Source organism: Lotus japonicus, chromosome 1, assembly GCF_012489685.1.
Source record: "Lotus japonicus ecotype B-129 chromosome 1, LjGifu_v1.2".
In the NCBI taxonomy this organism is placed as follows: domain Eukaryota; kingdom Viridiplantae; phylum Streptophyta; class Magnoliopsida; order Fabales; family Fabaceae; genus Lotus; species Lotus japonicus.
Window position 1 is genome coordinate 100,397,945 of NC_080041.1, and position 17,338 is coordinate 100,415,282.

At 32.5% G+C, this 17,338-nt stretch overlaps 3 protein-coding genes across 3 annotated transcripts; all 3 read right to left on the bottom strand.

The window, feature by feature from the left end:
• Positions 1-296: 296 nt before the first annotated feature.
• Positions 297-3,789, bottom strand: LOC130728403 (acyl-coenzyme A thioesterase 2, chloroplastic). The gene is made up of 5 exons (XM_057579868.1): positions 3,322-3,789; positions 2,385-2,562; positions 1,625-2,091; positions 846-974; positions 297-745 (listed from the first exon to the last, which is right to left on the bottom strand). The coding sequence occupies exons 1-5, from the start codon at positions 3,733-3,735 to the stop codon at positions 584-586; spliced, it is 1,350 nt and encodes a 449-aa protein (XP_057435851.1). The 5' UTR covers positions 3,736-3,789; the 3' UTR covers positions 297-583.
• Positions 3,790-4,152: 363 nt separating this feature from the next.
• LOC130714874 (uncharacterized) lies at positions 4,153-11,439 on the bottom strand. The gene is made up of 12 exons (XM_057564846.1): positions 11,310-11,439; positions 9,620-9,716; positions 9,416-9,537; positions 9,237-9,321; positions 9,016-9,148; positions 8,829-8,944; positions 8,556-8,631; positions 8,368-8,458; positions 6,510-6,594; positions 4,733-4,853; positions 4,482-4,646; positions 4,153-4,308 (listed from the first exon to the last, which is right to left on the bottom strand). The coding sequence occupies exons 1-12, from the start codon at positions 11,437-11,439 to the stop codon at positions 4,153-4,155; spliced, it is 1,377 nt and encodes a 458-aa protein (XP_057420829.1).
• Positions 11,440-14,227: 2,788 nt separating this feature from the next.
• Positions 14,228-16,423, bottom strand: LOC130728404 (UDP-glycosyltransferase 74G1-like). The gene is made up of 2 exons (XM_057579869.1): positions 15,710-16,423; positions 14,228-15,089 (listed from the first exon to the last, which is right to left on the bottom strand). The coding sequence occupies exons 1-2, from the start codon at positions 16,364-16,366 to the stop codon at positions 14,373-14,375; spliced, it is 1,374 nt and encodes a 457-aa protein (XP_057435852.1). The 5' UTR covers positions 16,367-16,423; the 3' UTR covers positions 14,228-14,372.
• Between the last annotated feature and the right edge of the window lie 915 nt (positions 16,424-17,338).

The following is a 17,338-nucleotide window of genomic DNA, read 5'->3' on the forward strand; positions in this document are numbered from 1 at the left end:
AGCGTATCATCTTTTTTTTTTTCATCTTTTAAAATATAGAAACTTAACTAAAAACAGAAATAATACAAAGATTTGTAGGCTAATTAAACCTTTTTTTTGAAAGTAGGCTAATTAAACCTTAATTAAAAATAACGTGTAAATTAAATTAAACAAGAGCTGATATATGTAATAAACTGCTTAAAATTCATCATAAACATGTGGATTTTTTTTTCAATACCCAAAATCCAAGAGCGACATAAGAGATATGATAGAGAAAATAAGTGAAAATGAGATGCAAGAAAAAGTAGATGTGAATGTATGAAAACCCTTAACTTGTTATATATATGTGTAGACATTTATTCATTCATTCATATATGTATATGATATAAGCAGGTGTATTCTAAAAATAAGGTTCGTATACATGCTATCTAAGCACCAATTGCCATATATCAAGTCCAATGATGCTCCATACAAGGCTAACTTGCGCCCTCAATGATTGGACAGGAAAATTATTATATATAAAAGCTAATCTTTGAACTTCAGCTCATATGTGGTAGCCATTAGCCATTTTATATACTTTACCAGCTGATTGCTGTTTCTCTTCTTATGTTCTGAAGAATTCATTCAAGTTGTCAGCATCTATGCGCTCTAGTATGCGGCGTGCTTCTTCCTCCGTTGCTGGCACCACATTTCGAAGTTTAAATCCATTTTTCATAGCTTTAGCCTCTGGACGTAGTGTGAAGGTGAAATGGAAAGTGTTTGATACCTGTTTCACATAACACAACAGAAAAAAACAAAGCTGATTACAATCTTCAACTACTTGAAAAAGCTGCAAGAATAGAAGAGTGCAGTTCAGTTAGACTAACCTCACTAGATCGTATCTCAGGTCTTGTAACATGTGCAACAACCTCAACATTGATGAGTGGCTGATCTGGGTCGTGAGGTTCAGTGTACAGAACACAGGATTTGAGACGCAAGAAATCCCCCACATCAACCTGCTCAATGGTTCATTTTCTATATTATTGCTTAAATCCAATATAAACATTAGAAATATAGGCGAAACAAGTTTGAGGTGGGGGATAGGTGTAAAGAAAATAGAAGAGCAGAAAATCTGCAGAATCATTATGTATTTTGGTATAAGTACACACGGATCATGATTCTCTCCGGTGGACAATTTGCAGGACACTGTCATGCTAAAATTTTGTCTATCTCTCAATTCATACCAATTCAATAGGTGAGACTTTCTGAATAATTGTGAAGAGAGAAATAGAAACGAAGTTTCACTTGACAAAATCATGCGACTTGAGAGGATCAGAATCAAAGCACACACAATATCACAAAATTAACTGTTGTATTTTATCCAAAAAACTGTTGTAAATTGGAATACTTCCCTGCCCCCCTCTCCTCCCTCTCTTCCACATACTAAGAATATACATGTGAGTGAAGTGACTAATAAATTACTCCAGATTTTGGAGGTAAATTCAAGCAATCTGAAACACCTGTATCATTTTTATTTTTGAAAGCAACTGTAATTGAATTCAAATTGGTCAAAGAAATTTCAAAGATTGTTCCAGTTGTGCACATAATACATCATCATGTAAAAGTTTAATTTTGATATTTTAAAAAGAATGGAGAAGATACTCACAGGTCTTAGGAAATCAACATGATCCACTTCAAGAAAATAGGGAACCAATCCAGCAAAGGCATATGCTGTAGAGAAAGCCAATTCAAATGCACGATGCATCAAGAAGCCTCCAAATATTCGACCATGGATGTTCCTTTGCTGTGGCTGGCATATTAAAGAGTTCTCAAGGCTGGTATCTCTTAGTAAAATGCTGTCTCGGTCAGCTAAGGCTGGCATGTCGCAGAATACTCTTCCCTCAGCCAATAGCGGCTTAAGCCTATTTTCCTCTCCATTATCGAAGTCCCTCTTTCCCCCTCCTCGTTTCCTTTTTCTCAAATTGTTTCTTGCTTCAGCTTGCTCATAAAGATGTTTTTCAAGATCAGTTTCTGGTGAAAGTCGATTCACAGGAGCAGCCTTCCCAGTTTTAGAGTCTCGAGCAACGAATATGAAGTTTGCTGTTAGTGCTACTGAGTCTGCATCACTGCCCTCTGCATGAGTTTTGATGACAGATAAGTTGAGCGAGTGTCATTTGATATAAAACAATGATAATCTTCTGAAAATGTTATGGAAATTAAAAAAAAAAAATTCATGAAAGTTTGCAAACAACACCAGAAATTATTATTGTTGTGCGGAGGTAACAATGAGAGTTTTTTTGCTTATAAGGTTTGTGCAACAAGACAAACTCTGTCCTGAGAGGCAAAGAGAAATTGAGAATGTAGTTATGTTTGGACACGGTCAATTACTCGAATTGTCAAATATGTGTGAGCCCTATGAAATGTACCTTCTTTGGACTGAGTAACCTCAAGTTGAATCTCTATTGAGGAGCGCCCAACCCATATAACAGAACCAACTATTTTGAGATCAATGTCAACACTAATTGGCTTCTTTAGCACAATCTTATCCACAGAAGCAGTGACAACTATAAGCGGCCTTGTTGTGCTAGCTTCATCAGAACAGTGCTATACCACAAAATATAAAATAACACCGTCAAAAAAACAGATAAACAAAATCCTGATTAAAACATATAATGGATTGGTCACATTTTGCTCCACATAACAGAAGCAAGCTTGTCAATTACCATACTCAGCTCATTGCAAGAAAAGCCAAAAATATTAGTTACTTGGTGCAGTACCTTGCTCAACTCTCAAAAATTAGATGAATGAACATGGCAAGACTTCCTAAATGCAAGTGTCAAACTACAACTCACCTACTATGCTACTACATACAACCTAATTTGAAGTTCAACACTTACATCCCCACTTGAGCAGATAGCCACATTACAAGCAATATTCATATTTCACATAATCCATTCCCATAAAAACCTAAAAAAAATCAGTAATATAAATTTTTTTTTCAAAAAACAACAACTTAAACCACAACTTCCTGTCATCAAAATAAAACCTACCTACTATGAAGTTCAACCCCATCACAGTTTACATCCCCACTTGACCATGTAATCATGTTACATGCAACACCCACATAATGAATTCCCACAAAACCCTCAAAAATCATAAAACACAAACTGAAAATAAAAAATTTAAAAATGAACTGAAACCACAACTGTCTGTCAACATAATTCAACCTACTTATTTTGAAGTTCAACCCCATCCCAGTTTGATCATGTAATCATATTATCACAATGAACAACCACATAATAAATTCCAAAAACCCTAAAAAATTCAAAAAACAACAAAAACATGGAAACTTCAACATGGTACCTTAACAGAAATAGTTCCAGCTAAGGCATCAAGATCTTCCAGCAACTTGCCAATTCTGACCTCATTCCAGGGATCCCTATACTGCTCTCTGAGCACAAAATCAGAGGAGAAGTTGTAGAGGATGCTGGTCCTGCTCTGAGAAGGGGTTCTGGTGAGCAATTCACCTTGCGGAGGAGCATCCCTTGGTGGGTCGAGAAGCCTCTCGAAAATCTTGGACCTTGCTTCCCACAGAGCGGTGGTCACCGGAGAATGGTACATCCCCGGCCACAAGGCGATGGGTTTCCGGTCGCCGGAGGCGTTGGCCGGAGGTGGGTTTTCCGATGGGATGGTGGTGGCGGTGGCAAACGTGGAAGCAACAGGGATTGTGCCATTCACGGGAATCGTGTTGTTGGAAGGAGACGCATTCAAATCCATTGTGTTGATTCTTTCCTTTCGACAGAAAGACACAAAGTCTCTTGTTTTGTTTTTACTAGTTTTTAACCCGTGCACGGGGAATTAATATCTTTTTTATTTATTCTATATAGGTATTTAGTTTATTTTTCGTTTTTTGCACATTTGTGATGTAGGTTTTTTTTTTTGCAAAGTAATGTGTTTAAGGGTCGAAAGCACATTTAAATTGACGTATGCACGGAGATTTGCAAACATAAAACGATTTATTGAATATTTTAGTAACATGGTCAATATACGAAAAACAAATGTCAAAATGTTTGAAAGTTACCACCGAGGTCAATTTACAAAAAAAAAAAGCACATTGTCAACGTGGGTAAAGACATAAAAGTGAAAGTTTAGCACATAGGCTCTTTATTTGTAAACAATCTTGAGGAAATGCTACTAATTCTTTGAAAACTTGATCTTTTTGAACATTTCTGCATCGTTACTTCCAACAACTTCTGTTATGGATCCTTCGTCTGAACGATGCTTAATAGGTGTGTTGGAGTCTTCAAGTATAGGTGGAGGTGTGTTTCGTTTAACACTTTTAGTGATTGTCTGCAAAATAAACATATTTTAAAATAGTGATGACCAATGTCTAAAACAAACCTATTTGACAATAGTGATGACCAATACCTCAAACAGATATTTTACATTTGAATCGGAAATATCAAAATTCATTATGTAGATATAAATAACCATTATTTAGCAATAAGAGTTTAGAATTTTACCTTTGTTTCGAATTTTGAAATTATTTGTTGGTCCTTGCAAATTTTCAAGACGTTAAATGCTGGATTAAACCACCTTCCGCATGTATCCTTCCCTTCAACCTTGAAAAGAAATTCCTTGTGCACTAAATCTACAATTTCTTGTGGGGGGTGTTCCATGCTCCCGGTCTACATAAATTAAAATGAAAAAATTAATATACTATGAATTAAGTGAGCAATAAAAATGTACCTTTTTTTGACATGACTATGTTTACCTTTTCCATTTTTTCCAATATCTCGTTGCCTTTTTTGTTCATCAGATAACAACCTTCGCGATATAAAACGGTAAACGTTGCAGATCCAGTATCATCAGCAACATTAAGCAACAATTTGTACCTGATGTAAACATTAATAATTAAATAAATTGAATATTTTACAAATTAATTTATTTATCGAATTTGTAGATTACCTTATGGTAGGAGTGACATGCTTGTTACATTTTTCACAATAATATTGTGCTCTGTCAGAGTATGCTGTTCAGTTACATTCACAGTCATGGTAATACCAATCATTTGTACTCTCAATTTTCTTAATCGTGGCATATATAATGAATATTGTACGCTGTAGAAATGAATTAAATACAAAAAAAAATATTGTAGTTACAACTGATTGTTAGATTAACAGTGATAATAACATATGTAAATGTAATACTTTTAAATGTAAATACACAGTAACATGTTTTTTTAAATGGGAAATGATTGTACTTGATTTTGTTGTTATTTTTTTAGATAGTAATTTATTTATAGAAAAAGTAATTAAATTTGTATAGTGTAAACTTTATTTTTCTAAAAGGAGGGATTATAGTGTCTATTGTTTTTATAACTAAATATAAAACACACTATTTAAGATCAATTAAATACGTTTATATAAGAGTTTTTATATTTATTAAATGATAATTAATATACTCGTTAAAAGACCTTTAAGTAGCTGAGTTTTTTTTATTTTCTTTTTTAAATACGGTATTTACTTTTAAAGATTTTTTTTAAATTGATTAAAATTTAAGTTTTTTTAAAAAAAATTAAATAAGTGTTCCGGCATTTTTTTTTAAGAATTGAATATAGTAGCTGTTGTTTTAACTGTTGACTATGAATTAATCTTTTTTAAAAATGTTCAAACCGTGTATCAAAATCTTTTTTTTCCTATTATAACGTTATGAATTTAAAGCAATTAAATTCAATGAAAGAGTATAAGAGTTTATGGTCTAATTAATTGATATTTTATCCCATTATTCATGTGTTGTTAATTTTCCATAATAGGTGATTATTAAATTAGTTTAATAAGTATTTAAGTTTGTAGTTAGTGTTTAAAAATCTCTAACCCTATGGATTTTGTATTTAAAACGCATTTCTGTTTATTGTAATCCTTAACATTATATGTTTATTTACTAAGAGAGTGTGACTATCGCTAATGCCCCGCCCAGTCCTCCTTCTCCTTCGGGTCCTTATTTCACGCGAGCAAAGAAGGCTTGGCGTCTTGCTCAGTTTGCAGGCATGTCTTTCCCTGGTAGTGATGAAGATGCTATTCAAGGGTTGGCCGAAGTTATTAAAGAAAAATTTCCTTTCATGAAGTAGGGTGGTTGTTCTCTTTTCTTTTGGGTTGTTGTGTTTGTTCCTTGGGTGGTTTGGTGTTTTTTCCCTTCCTTGTAGTTTGTTCTCCTTTTCGTTTATTAATGATTAACTCTCTTTTGCTCTAAAAAAAAAACGTTGAATGAAAATCAATGTTTGTTTTTTTTTGAATAAAAAAATGTCTAATAAATTAAATTAAAAGTGATGAGAACATACCGATCTGCAAGAAACCAAATTTTTAATATTTGTGCTTGGGAAAAGCGTCAGGAACTCATCTTTTTCAGTAACGTTTAATCTTTCAATCACAATGTTCATTACTTGAGTCTAAACTGCGTCACACTCAAATAATCTTCTTAAAAAAAAATTATGTTGTTATTTGTCATCTAAATTTGTTCAAAGTAATATGAAATCCACGGTACATACATACCTTTCTCTGTAGGACACTGCTTGTGGAATGTCAGGATTGAACATTACTTTAGTGCAGTTTAACCCAGCAGTCAGTTTATATTCCCCTGGAAAAAAAATTAGCGATCGATTGTAAGTTTAAGTTTGAACATGTTGATTTATTATATAGAAGTTTATGTTTGTTTGTTGCTCAAAATTATTAAATGTACCTTGATGAATTGTTACACCTCCAACAATATGATAATAACAACATGTTTGTTGTCTTTTGAATTTAGAAGTGCATCCAATTCGTCGACAAATTAGCCGTATAAAAAACATTTAATTTTTTTGCTGGAAAAAAATTAAATAAAAGTTGTTAACTTTCTGCCGTAGGAATTTAGAGAAATTAATAATACTAATTTGTTATTGATAAAAGCAAATTTATCCTTGAGATTCAATTTCAATGTCTCTACTCTGCGTATGGACTCATTTCCGCTCAAATTCGTTGTAATTTTCGACATGCGTTACTTCGCCCATAACTTTTGTTTGAATGGTAATGTCAATACATGGAAGTGTTGATGTATTTGAAGTTATTTAAATGACGGTATTTACATACCAACTAAGAACCGCTCGTCAAAGTTATAATTTAGAATTTCATGCACGTTGTCAAATAACATATCACGCACAGGAAACATATCTTTATATTATGGAATCATCCTTGTTCTACTTTGCAAGTGTATCTTATAGATATGCCTAGATGCACTAAGACCTCGAAAATTATGTCATACCTTAGAAATATTCAAAACGGTACACCAAACCTTCGGTGATTCTGTTGGCAAAACGTTCATGAAGGTTATGCCTACACTCTGCATGGATTGTTTGACCCTAGAAATGGTGGAGTTTCATATGAATTTATGTATGTGAATTAAATTAAAATACAATTACATATTTAATAATAGCGAAATTGTTTCTGGTTTACATACATTTCGATCCATCAACAACAGATTATAGAACGAACCGTTCTGTCCTTCCTCATCTTCTTCCTCTTCTTCTTCAGCAAACCACACCCTTATTACTCGAACGACAATAGTCCAATCATGTGTTAAAGGAGTTAGTTGGTCAAGTAGTTTATAGTTCGGATTCATGATGCAAGGAAGTTTTGGAGATGAAAACTAACGTCTGTTGATTTTGGCATGAACTTATGTATCAAAGGAGATGTATACTAAAGTATATATATAGGCTCATTGCTCTTCTGCGATTCCTAATTGATTTTGTTTTGATTTATTATTATTTTTTTTTGTTGAAGCTCGATTTTTTATTAGTATAAGTTGAATTTTTTTAACAAATTAATGCGTTATTCAATTTTTTACTTGATTCCGAATTTTTCATTTATGTATGTAGATTTTATTTACTTTATTAATGCACATCATTTTGTATAATTAATGTATATAATCAAGTAATTGTAATTAAGGAATTATTACTAAGTTGTTGCTTGATTTTTTAAAAATAAATCGATGTAATTAATGTACTTAATCGTGATGGATGAATTTTAAAATTAAATCAATGTTATTAATATTTTTTTATTTCTAATTCAAAAGTATTTTAATTCGATATAAGTTGTTCACGGTCTAAAACTAACTTATATTTAAAAAGTGAAAACCAATACCTCCGTCAGGGATTTCAAATCTGTAACAGAAATATCAGAACCGCTGGCCTCCTTCATGGAAAAATAAAGTTATGTAGAAATTTGGTTAGTTTACTTTTATGTATATATGTATAACTATAACTTTCAAGTCAAATGTTTAGGGCGTGAGTTATACTACTTACATTGTGAATGAACTTCATAATAATGTCTGCATCCTTGCAAAAAAATTTAACCGTGTATGTAGACTCAAACCTACCTCCAAAATCCTCCTTAGCCTCGACCTTGAAGAGGAATTGCTTATGCATTATGTCACGAATCTCTTGGGGAATACTCAATTTATCACCCCCCTACAATCAATCCATAATAATTACATTTATGATTACATAGAAATTGAATGTTGTGTTATACACTTTTTCCTTTATCATATTGTAAATATTAAAATACCTTAACAACATTTGCCTCGACATCTTTAGCTGATTTTTGAATAATAGCAAAACCTTCAAAATTAAAATCATGAATTCTGCATATTCAGTGTCATCGGCCACATAAACACAAAGTTTATACCTATGAAGTTTAAATGGAGAAAATGTGTATGATGAATAACTATTCAACGTTAGCCACGTTTTATATTGTAATTACAAATGTACTGAGTTAAATATAGTATAACCTGGGGTAGGATTTGCAACATGTTTATTGCAATTTTCACAATACCAAAACCTGCCTTCGTTGTGCTTAACAGATTTGTTGCACTTGCAAGCTTTGTAGCTCCAATCATCAGGGTTGACAATCTCTTCAATACTTCCAAGGACAATGAATATAGTACGCTGGTAATACTTTGAAATTAGATTTCAAAGTCGTTATAAATAAAATTTAAAAATCATTTGTGGAAAGTGAGGTGACTTACTGTTTTACAGTCGACCAAACCACTGATAGTTGTCCTTGGATACAGCTTTAAGAACTCATCTTCCACTAACGGACGACTCAGATCTGTTATTTGGCTTAACGTCTGGTTCGACGTTTCATTGTTCTCGGCAAGACTATAACATACCAATATCTTTGACTTTCGAACATAATATATGGTTAATAACCATATAGAAGATGTCATCATAAACAAAGGAAAAATACCTTTTCTGCAGACAAACAACATCGGGATGATCCGGGTTGAACAGTAGTTTGCTGCAATTGAATGCATTTTGCAATTGAATTTCTCCTGAAAATAATGTTTACCACAAATGTGTCAGATATCATGTACGGAAAACAAAATATGAAATAAACAAAAAACATGACGCGGTAATCAAATTAACCTTGAAATGTCCTGAGTTTGGCAAGTAAGAGCACAACAACAACATTGGAAATATTTCCAGCTTGCAGGAAAGCATTCAATTCTTCAACATATTCACCAAACAAAACACATATTGTGTGAGGGCTGAAATTGTAAATGAAAAATAAATTGAGAAAATAAAATATGTGTATCCATAATACATTTAAAAAAAGCATTGAAAACAAACCCTCCAGATGTAATTTCAATTTGTATCATTTTTGTTGGCACTCCATTTCGTGAGAACTCAACTTCTGTACTTATGGCTGTAAGCGAGCCAATGACATCTGAAAAAAATTATATTTGTAAGAATAATAAAAACCATAATTTGTCGTATACTGATGAAAGAATCACATAAAATACTTATCAACCAAAATTTGTTGATCAAATGAAGGGCTTAATATCTCTTCAAAATCAGCAAATTTGAAGAGGTTTAGGGGGACCTTTTCAACGCTTACTGGAATGACTTTGGTCTCAAATTTGAAGGTTATTTTATCCTGATTCTTACATGGCCTGAAGTCACCAGTGTTGTTTCCTACCATAAAATCATGGATTGAGTACACCCCCCCTCATTCATGATCTTGTCAAAACGATAGACATGTTGCTTTCTGACGAAAGCATGAATCTTGTCACCCTATGTAAATTGCAGGACGAACGTTAAATGGTAGTATATAAATTAGAGAATGAATTTTTTTTTAAATTCAATTCAATATTTGATAAGTTTTCTACCTTGCCATCAATTAGCAACATGTTGTAGGATAGAGGTAACCCAAACTTGTCTGCGAGTGGACCATGCCAACTTCGAATGACTCGAACAATTAAGGTCCACTTTTCCTTAGAAGGATTGATTTGAGAGAAAAAAAAGTTCCTAGTATCAGGTATAGAAAAAACGCAAACTAAGTTAGGATTTCAACTTATGATTTGGATGGATGAATGATATAGTTTGTTAGGTTTGTCTCTATTTATCATGTAGAGGTATAATAGGCAATGATCATTTCCTTAATGAATATTGGTGGGAAATGGGTCTTGGAAATGGGTATTGGAAACCGGTCTTGGAAATTAATTTCCTTACATAGAACTTGGATACCGAATTTTAAAAGTTTTTAAATATTTTTAACTTTTTTTTATAATTTTAATATTTGAAATTATTTTACAACCAATGAAAACGGGATTCATGTCATTATTATTTTTATATAAGGAAATTCATTATTTAATAAAAATTAAATAATTAAACGTTTTTTTAATTAAGTGTTTTATATATGGAAAAAAATAATTAATTTCGAAAATATTTTACTTAAATAAATAGTCAATGCATTAAATTTATTTAATTATTTTAAATTTCCTTATTTAAAAAAACGAAAATAGCATTTATTCCATAAAACATTTAATGTCTTTTATGATTTTATATAAGGAAATTAATATAATTAAGTATTTTATATAAGGAAATAGAAGAAAATAAATAATTAATTTCGAAAATATTTTCCTTAGATAAATAGTCAATGCATTAAAATTTATTATTTATTTTAAATTTCCTTATTTAAAAAAAAGAAAAAAGCATTTATTCCATAAAGCATTTAATGTCTTTTATGATTTTAAATAAGGAAATTAAAATAATTAAGTGTTTTATATAAGGAAATAGAAGGAAATAAATAAATAATTTCGAAAATATTTTCCTTAAATAAATCGTCAATGCATTAAAATTTATTTAATTATTTTAAATTTCCTTATTTTGAAAAAACGAAAATAGCATTTATTCAAAAAATCATTTAATGTTTTTTATGATTTTAAATAAGGAAATTAATATAATTAAGTGGTTTATATAAGGAAATAGAAGGAAATAAATAACTAAGCAGTCAACATCACAAATGACATCCTAATACTTGCCTCCCATATAAGATAGAGCCCACTATGTAGAGCCAATAGTTCTGCCTTGAGGGGATCCCCGCTACCATTGCCGATCATGAAGCCCAAAATCCAATCCCCAGCAGCTCCGCAGGCCAGGCCTCCCATACCCGGAAACCTCTTTATACTATGAATTCATATAAATTTAATCCATTATTTTCATAAATCACTTACTTAAAATTTATTTAATCATAAAAATATATTAAATAAGTACTAAAAATAATTTAAACGTATTCGTAATTTAATAAGAATAATATAAAATTTCAAAGGCATAACTTAAAATGCAACTTCATATTTGTAGTTTTTAGTATTGTCAAATTACAACATGATAATGGGTACAAAATGAAAATTAAAAAAATTATTATATTAATAAGATATTAAGAAAGTTAGTAGTAAGGATTTTGTTGAGTAACATCATAAAAATACCCAATACAAGTTTTTTTTTGATTTCAAATCAAATCATCTTCTTCAGCTAGAGTCCGACATCCGACTCTCTTCCATCATCATGCTATCATCTTCTTCATGATGAACTTAATTTTCTTTAGCCACATTCCCACCCTCTTCCATCATGCATGTCATCATGACCTTCACAATCCACTAGTATTATCTCAGCTTGTTCTGCCAATTTAAGATGATCAACTAATTCAAATTCAGCCACACTTAGGTGTTCATATAAAACTTCAATCTCCCTATTGATTCTCATAAATTTTATGCACATGTGCAATATGTCAGAATCATGACTCACCTCCCTTAGCCCAAGGCCCAACTTAGTTTGTTGCCCCAACCACCATATCTTCTCAACCACCAAGAAGTTGCAGGTTGTTTTTACATCAAGGATATGGCCCCATAGGTTGTTAGTGGCGTGAAATAAGACACTTAACTGTCTCAGCGTTCACTTTGTTGAAGTTTTGTAACTGAATGACTACTTGCCCCATGATTTTCACTTTTTCATGTTTTGTGGTTTACTTTTTATTTATTAATTTATTTCCAACTCACTTGGAATCATTTGAAAAAAAAATCTTATTAGTGCTGTTTTTCCTAGCCATGGCGCATGAACGAATCATTTCGTGCCTTCACAGCATTTTTGTTTTCTTACCTTAAATATAAGCATTTTATGTGGTAAAATAATGCATTCTAGCCAGACATAGTGAAAATTGCGATCCAATTAGACAAGTATTCGCTGAAGACCAAGCAGATTTCATGTTGGAGACATGAAAAGCACACTAAAGGAGCAGTTACGCGATCCAAAGGAGAGCTGGAATTGACACCCCAACCCTTAGATTTCACACCCCCAATTTTCAGATTTTCAGGTTCCGAATTATTTCGAAATCTTATATTCCGAAATTAATTCATGATTTGTAGTGCAAAATACATGTAACACCCCACTTTTGAGTGAAAAAATACTTCGGAAACCTTATTTCCGACATATTTCGGAAACTAAGTTTCCGAAAGTAGAGTGACATTTCTAATGAGTAAGGTGCCAAATCTAGCTATCGATCCAAAGGCAGAAAAGCGACACTTAAATGAATTTTCTTATGTTGAAGGACACCTGTAAATATCTGTAACTTAGAGGTTTGGGGAGAGTTAAGAATTCATCTATAAATGGTAATTAGAATAATGTAATAAGAGTCCGCAAATCAATACTCCATCCACACCCCTAAAAAGCTACATGTTCAATCATACTCAATGGCATACACTCAATGACATATGTGAATGTCTAAGAGTACGCATTACCTGAACCAACCTTATATCCTTCGTGCAGTTTTTCACTCTTCTTTCATTTTTTTTATTCGATTTTTCTTTTCTCCTTTGTTTACTGTTTTTATTTTCGATTGGATACTCTACACACACTTTCATAATTGGAAACACTCGCACGTTTTCACTCAAAAGAATCCGATGACACGAATCCAGTCCCATATTGCTCTTTGGTTCTCTTATTTATTTAGCAAAACGCATAGTAAATACTCTCACAACTTAAAAAGTTTGGATCCGTCACTATTTACAATCATGATATTATAATTACCAAAATACTAATTTCAAAAACTCTACTATTACATATGGGCCTGTTTATTTCATGTTTTCAAAACAGTTTTCAGTTTTTAAAAACGGAAAACATGTTTGGTAGGACCTGTTTTAAAAAATAGTTTTCTAAAACAGTTCTCATTTTCAGTTTTTAAAACAAAAAACCAAAGGCTAAAAAGCACTTTTGGCCCCTGATGTTTCAAATTTGTGCAAATTATGCCCCTACTCTATTTTTGTCGATGTTTCTACCCTTCATGTTTTCAAACAGTGCACCGTCTACCCCTCCGTCAGTCAGACGTTAAAAAACTAACGGAAAGAACTGATTTGACTTTTTTTTTTTTTATATTTTTTGGACCTGTCACGTGGAAATTACAAGTGAAATTGAAAAAAAGGGGCATGAGAGATTCAAACTCAAGACCTGTAAGTAGCAAAACATGCATTTAACCAGTTCAGTTACATACATAATTGATATATACATCAAACAAATTTAATTTATATCATTTCTTTGATCATCATCAACTTCATATACTCTTCTTCATCTCTCCAATCCTCTCAGGAACTTCTCATGAGAAAGTCTGACTGACGGAGGGGTAGACGCTGCACTGTTTGAAAACATGAGGGGTAGAAACGTCGACAAAAATTGGGTAGGGATAGAATTTGCACAAACTTGAAACATCAGGGGCCAAAAATGCTTTTTAGCCAACAGCTAAAATATGTTTTCAGTTTCAGTTTTTAGTTTTCAGATATTAGTTTTCTAAATGTAGGAAAACATGTTATTCAATCTGTTTTTTTTTCTTCAAAATACTTTTTTTAAAAATTATTTCTGAAAATTATTTTAAAAACTAAAAACTAAAACTGCAATCAAACAGGTCCATACTCTCTACTGCTGTGACAAGACATTTATTGCATAAAATTAACAATTACTTATTGGTCATTATGAAAGATGACAGCACAGACACGGAAGACATCGGAATTTTTTTTCTTCAGCAGGAATCAATTTGTGAATCAGTGCAAGTTTCTTATAAATGAAACAAGCTATCCACAAATTCTGCAATGTGTTTATGAGAACTTCCACCATTGCTAACAGCTCCTGCAGCAAAAGTTTTAAATTGCATGGCATTGCTCTTAATCTCTTGGCCTTTCTCACTCTCCATTATTTCCCATATACAATGCTTCAATGCATCTCTTCTCACAATTTGTTTCTCATCAAGTGGAGCCCTAGTTCCAGTTTCCCAAACATCTACCGTAAGCTTGGCGTTGGTTCCTTGGTCAGACCATTGTGGTATTGCAATAGTAGGAACTCCTAAGCTCAAAGCTTCCAATGTCGAGTTCCACCCACAATGTGTTACAAAGCACCCTATAGCCTCATGAGCTAGAACTTTTAGCTGGGAGCACCATGTCACTACCAAGCCCTTCTCTGATTTCTTTTCAAAGTCTTTTGGGATCTTAATCTGTTCAGATTCTCTGACTACCCATAAGAAGTAACTTCCACTATCTCTCAAGCCATAAGCTATTTCTTCTGTTTGCTCCTCATTCAGTGCTGCCATACTCCCAAAAGAAACATAAACAACAGACCCTTTTGGCTTATCATTTAGCCATGTAATACATTCATCCCTTGTGAATTCTCCAACAACATCTTCATCAGCATCTTTAATTTGCTTGTCTAGAAACGTTGATGGTACGCAAGGTCCTATGGTCCTAAATTTGGGCAAAATCTTCATCGTCCAATCAGCTACCTAGAAACAATTTGTAATCTTTAATCATTATAACCCATAAGAGTGGCTGAATTGCTAAAGAGTTACCTTGACACTTTCAATTAGCACATATTTCAATAAAAAAATTAAAAAAAAAATTGGATTGAATAGGATACTTACATCCAACCAACTGCAATACAAACATACCCTTAGTGGTAAAAGAAAATCAATAAAAATATGTTTTATAGGAGATCTTTAATTTGCAAATGATGTCTCATTCTTTATCTTAGTGACGAAATTGTGTAATGTCAATTAAAAACCACCTATATAAGATTATAAATGTTATATATGTTAATTTTTAACTGACATGACATAATTACATTGGCGTAGACAGAAAGTGAAACCTGATATAGGGACAAAGAAAATCTCACAATTAGTAGCATGTCTAGATAAGATTCTATTTTATTTAAATCAAGAATGAAGCCACAATAAACTATGCACAATAACTTCTTTCTAGTGAATTATAAAAGAGTTTGTCTAAATGATCAATGTGTTACTAACATGCATTAAAAGAAGAAAGAAAGAAATTAAAAAAAAAGCTAGAAATCCAACATTAATTTAAAAGTGAATAAAGTAACTCAAGCTGGATGTGGTAACTATACCTCTTTGTTCAACTCATAGAAGGAATTGCAGAGGATCCAATCAGCTTTGTCAATATTAGAAAACTGAGCCACTACGAAACCAAGTGTAAAACGATCATCTGCCTTTTTCAATAAGAAGAAAGAAGGCATGTCCTGATGTTGAAGTTGGGGGAGCTCTGGTAGAGAAATCACTTCCTCAGTAAGAGGAGCTTGCAGCTTTCCTAAGTGGACATGGTAGTATATGCTATTGACAACAAGGTTTTGAGTGAGAAAAGCAGCCCCAACAATTCCAAATCTCTTTGCAACATCCAAGGCCCAAGGCATGAATGGATCATATATAACACAGTCAACAGGGTACCCTGTTCTATCAAGCTTCTCAATAAGCTCTGCAAAACCCTGTTGCCCCACTTGCCAAAAACGGTCAAAATAGACCTCCGAGTTCTTTCCTGCTTCTTCAAAACCGCCATTGTCAAATCCATCAGAAATTTTCTCTAGTGCAATAGAAGGAGGCAATTGTTTCATGCTCTTGCTGAAGAAATGGGTTGTGACCAGTGTCACTCTCATCCCTTCATGTTGCAAGTGCTTGGAGAATTCAAGCATAGGATTGAGATGACCTACAGCTGGATATGGTAACACCAGACAGTGCACATTGTTGTTGGCTATGGTTTTCTTATCCATTTCTCTTTCAAACTCTCTCTCTCTCTCTCTCTCAATCAAGTGTAAGCTTACTCAGAATCAAAAGAACAATTTGGCTCTTATAGAACTTCACTTGTTGTCGCCTAGCTAGCCAAATTTTTGTAAAATGTAATTGGTGGTTTATACGGTCAATGATGAGAACAAAACTTGTGTTTTTGTCTCCTTTAATTAAGGATAATGTCTTGTTATTTCAAAATGGAGTTCGAATCCACTTTCTCCACTATTCTCATTGGCCACAAATGCAATAGCTCAAGATTTCATATGCGTCATCTGTGATGTCAACCATTTGAGGACACACTTTTTAAACGTCATCCGTGACTTCGAAAAAATAAATCCCAACACACTTTTTAAATAACACATATTTTAAAAGGTTGTTTAAATAACCAATGAGAAAGTTTGAGTTAAATAATTCATCATCTAATCACATTGGAGATAAGTGAGTTGGAAATAAATTAATAAATAAAATGTAGAAATTCCAACTCACTTATTTTCAATGTGATTCGATTAGGAGTGTTTGCGGTTCGGTTTGAACCGGTTTCGGGTGAAACCAAAAACCGATCCAATCAAAATTCATTGGTTCGGTTTTGATCGATTGGTAGCAAAAAAAAATTCCAAAACGGATCCGGTTTGGATCGGTTCGGTTAATCGGTTTCACAACTTTTTTTTGTTGGTAAATATCAATTCTACAACTTTAAATATATAGCAAACACATATGATTCACAACTTAACAATGCTTAAAAATGGCAAATCAATAACTCAATCAATGCTTAATCACAAATTTATAATTCATAATCAACAATTTAAGTACTTAACAATGTATAAATACTTAAAGTAGTATTTTTTTTTAGTACATCGGAAAGAAAAGTAGTGTTTAATATTAGTACCATTAAAAATTAATAATAGAAAACAATATTACTTTATTAAATACCTAAAAAGTCTAACATTAACAATATT

Bases quoted from the DNA above. Each gene is read 5' to 3' on its own strand.
- LOC130714874 (XM_057564846.1), bottom strand. From the start codon at position 11,439: ATGGGAGGCCTGGCCTGCGGAGCTGCTGGGGATTGGATTTTGGGCTTC. The intron at 8,632-8,828 runs GTTTTGGTATTG...CTGAATATGCAG, and splicing joins GTTAAGCACAACGAAGGCAG to AATTCATGATTTTAATTTTG. The intron at 8,459-8,555 runs GTATTTTAATAT...GATTGATTGTAG, and splicing joins TCGAGGCAAATGTTGTTAAG to GGGGGTGATAAATTGAGTAT.
- LOC130728404 (XM_057579869.1), bottom strand. From the start codon at position 16,366: ATGGATAAGAAAACCATAGCCAACAACAATGTGCACTGTCTGGTGTTA. The intron at 15,090-15,709 runs GTATAGTTACCA...AATTGTTTCTAG, and splicing joins TCTATGAGTTGAACAAAGAG to GTAGCTGATTGGACGATGAA.
- LOC130728403 (XM_057579868.1), bottom strand. From the start codon at position 3,735: ATGGATTTGAATGCGTCTCCTTCCAACAACACGATTCCCGTGAATGGC. The intron at 2,563-3,321 runs GTACCATGTTGA...TTTGTGGTATAG, and splicing joins CTGGAACTATTTCTGTTAAG to CACTGTTCTGATGAAGCTAG. The intron at 2,092-2,384 runs GTACATTTCATA...AAACTCATGCAG, and splicing joins GGTTACTCAGTCCAAAGAAG to AGGGCAGTGATGCAGACTCA.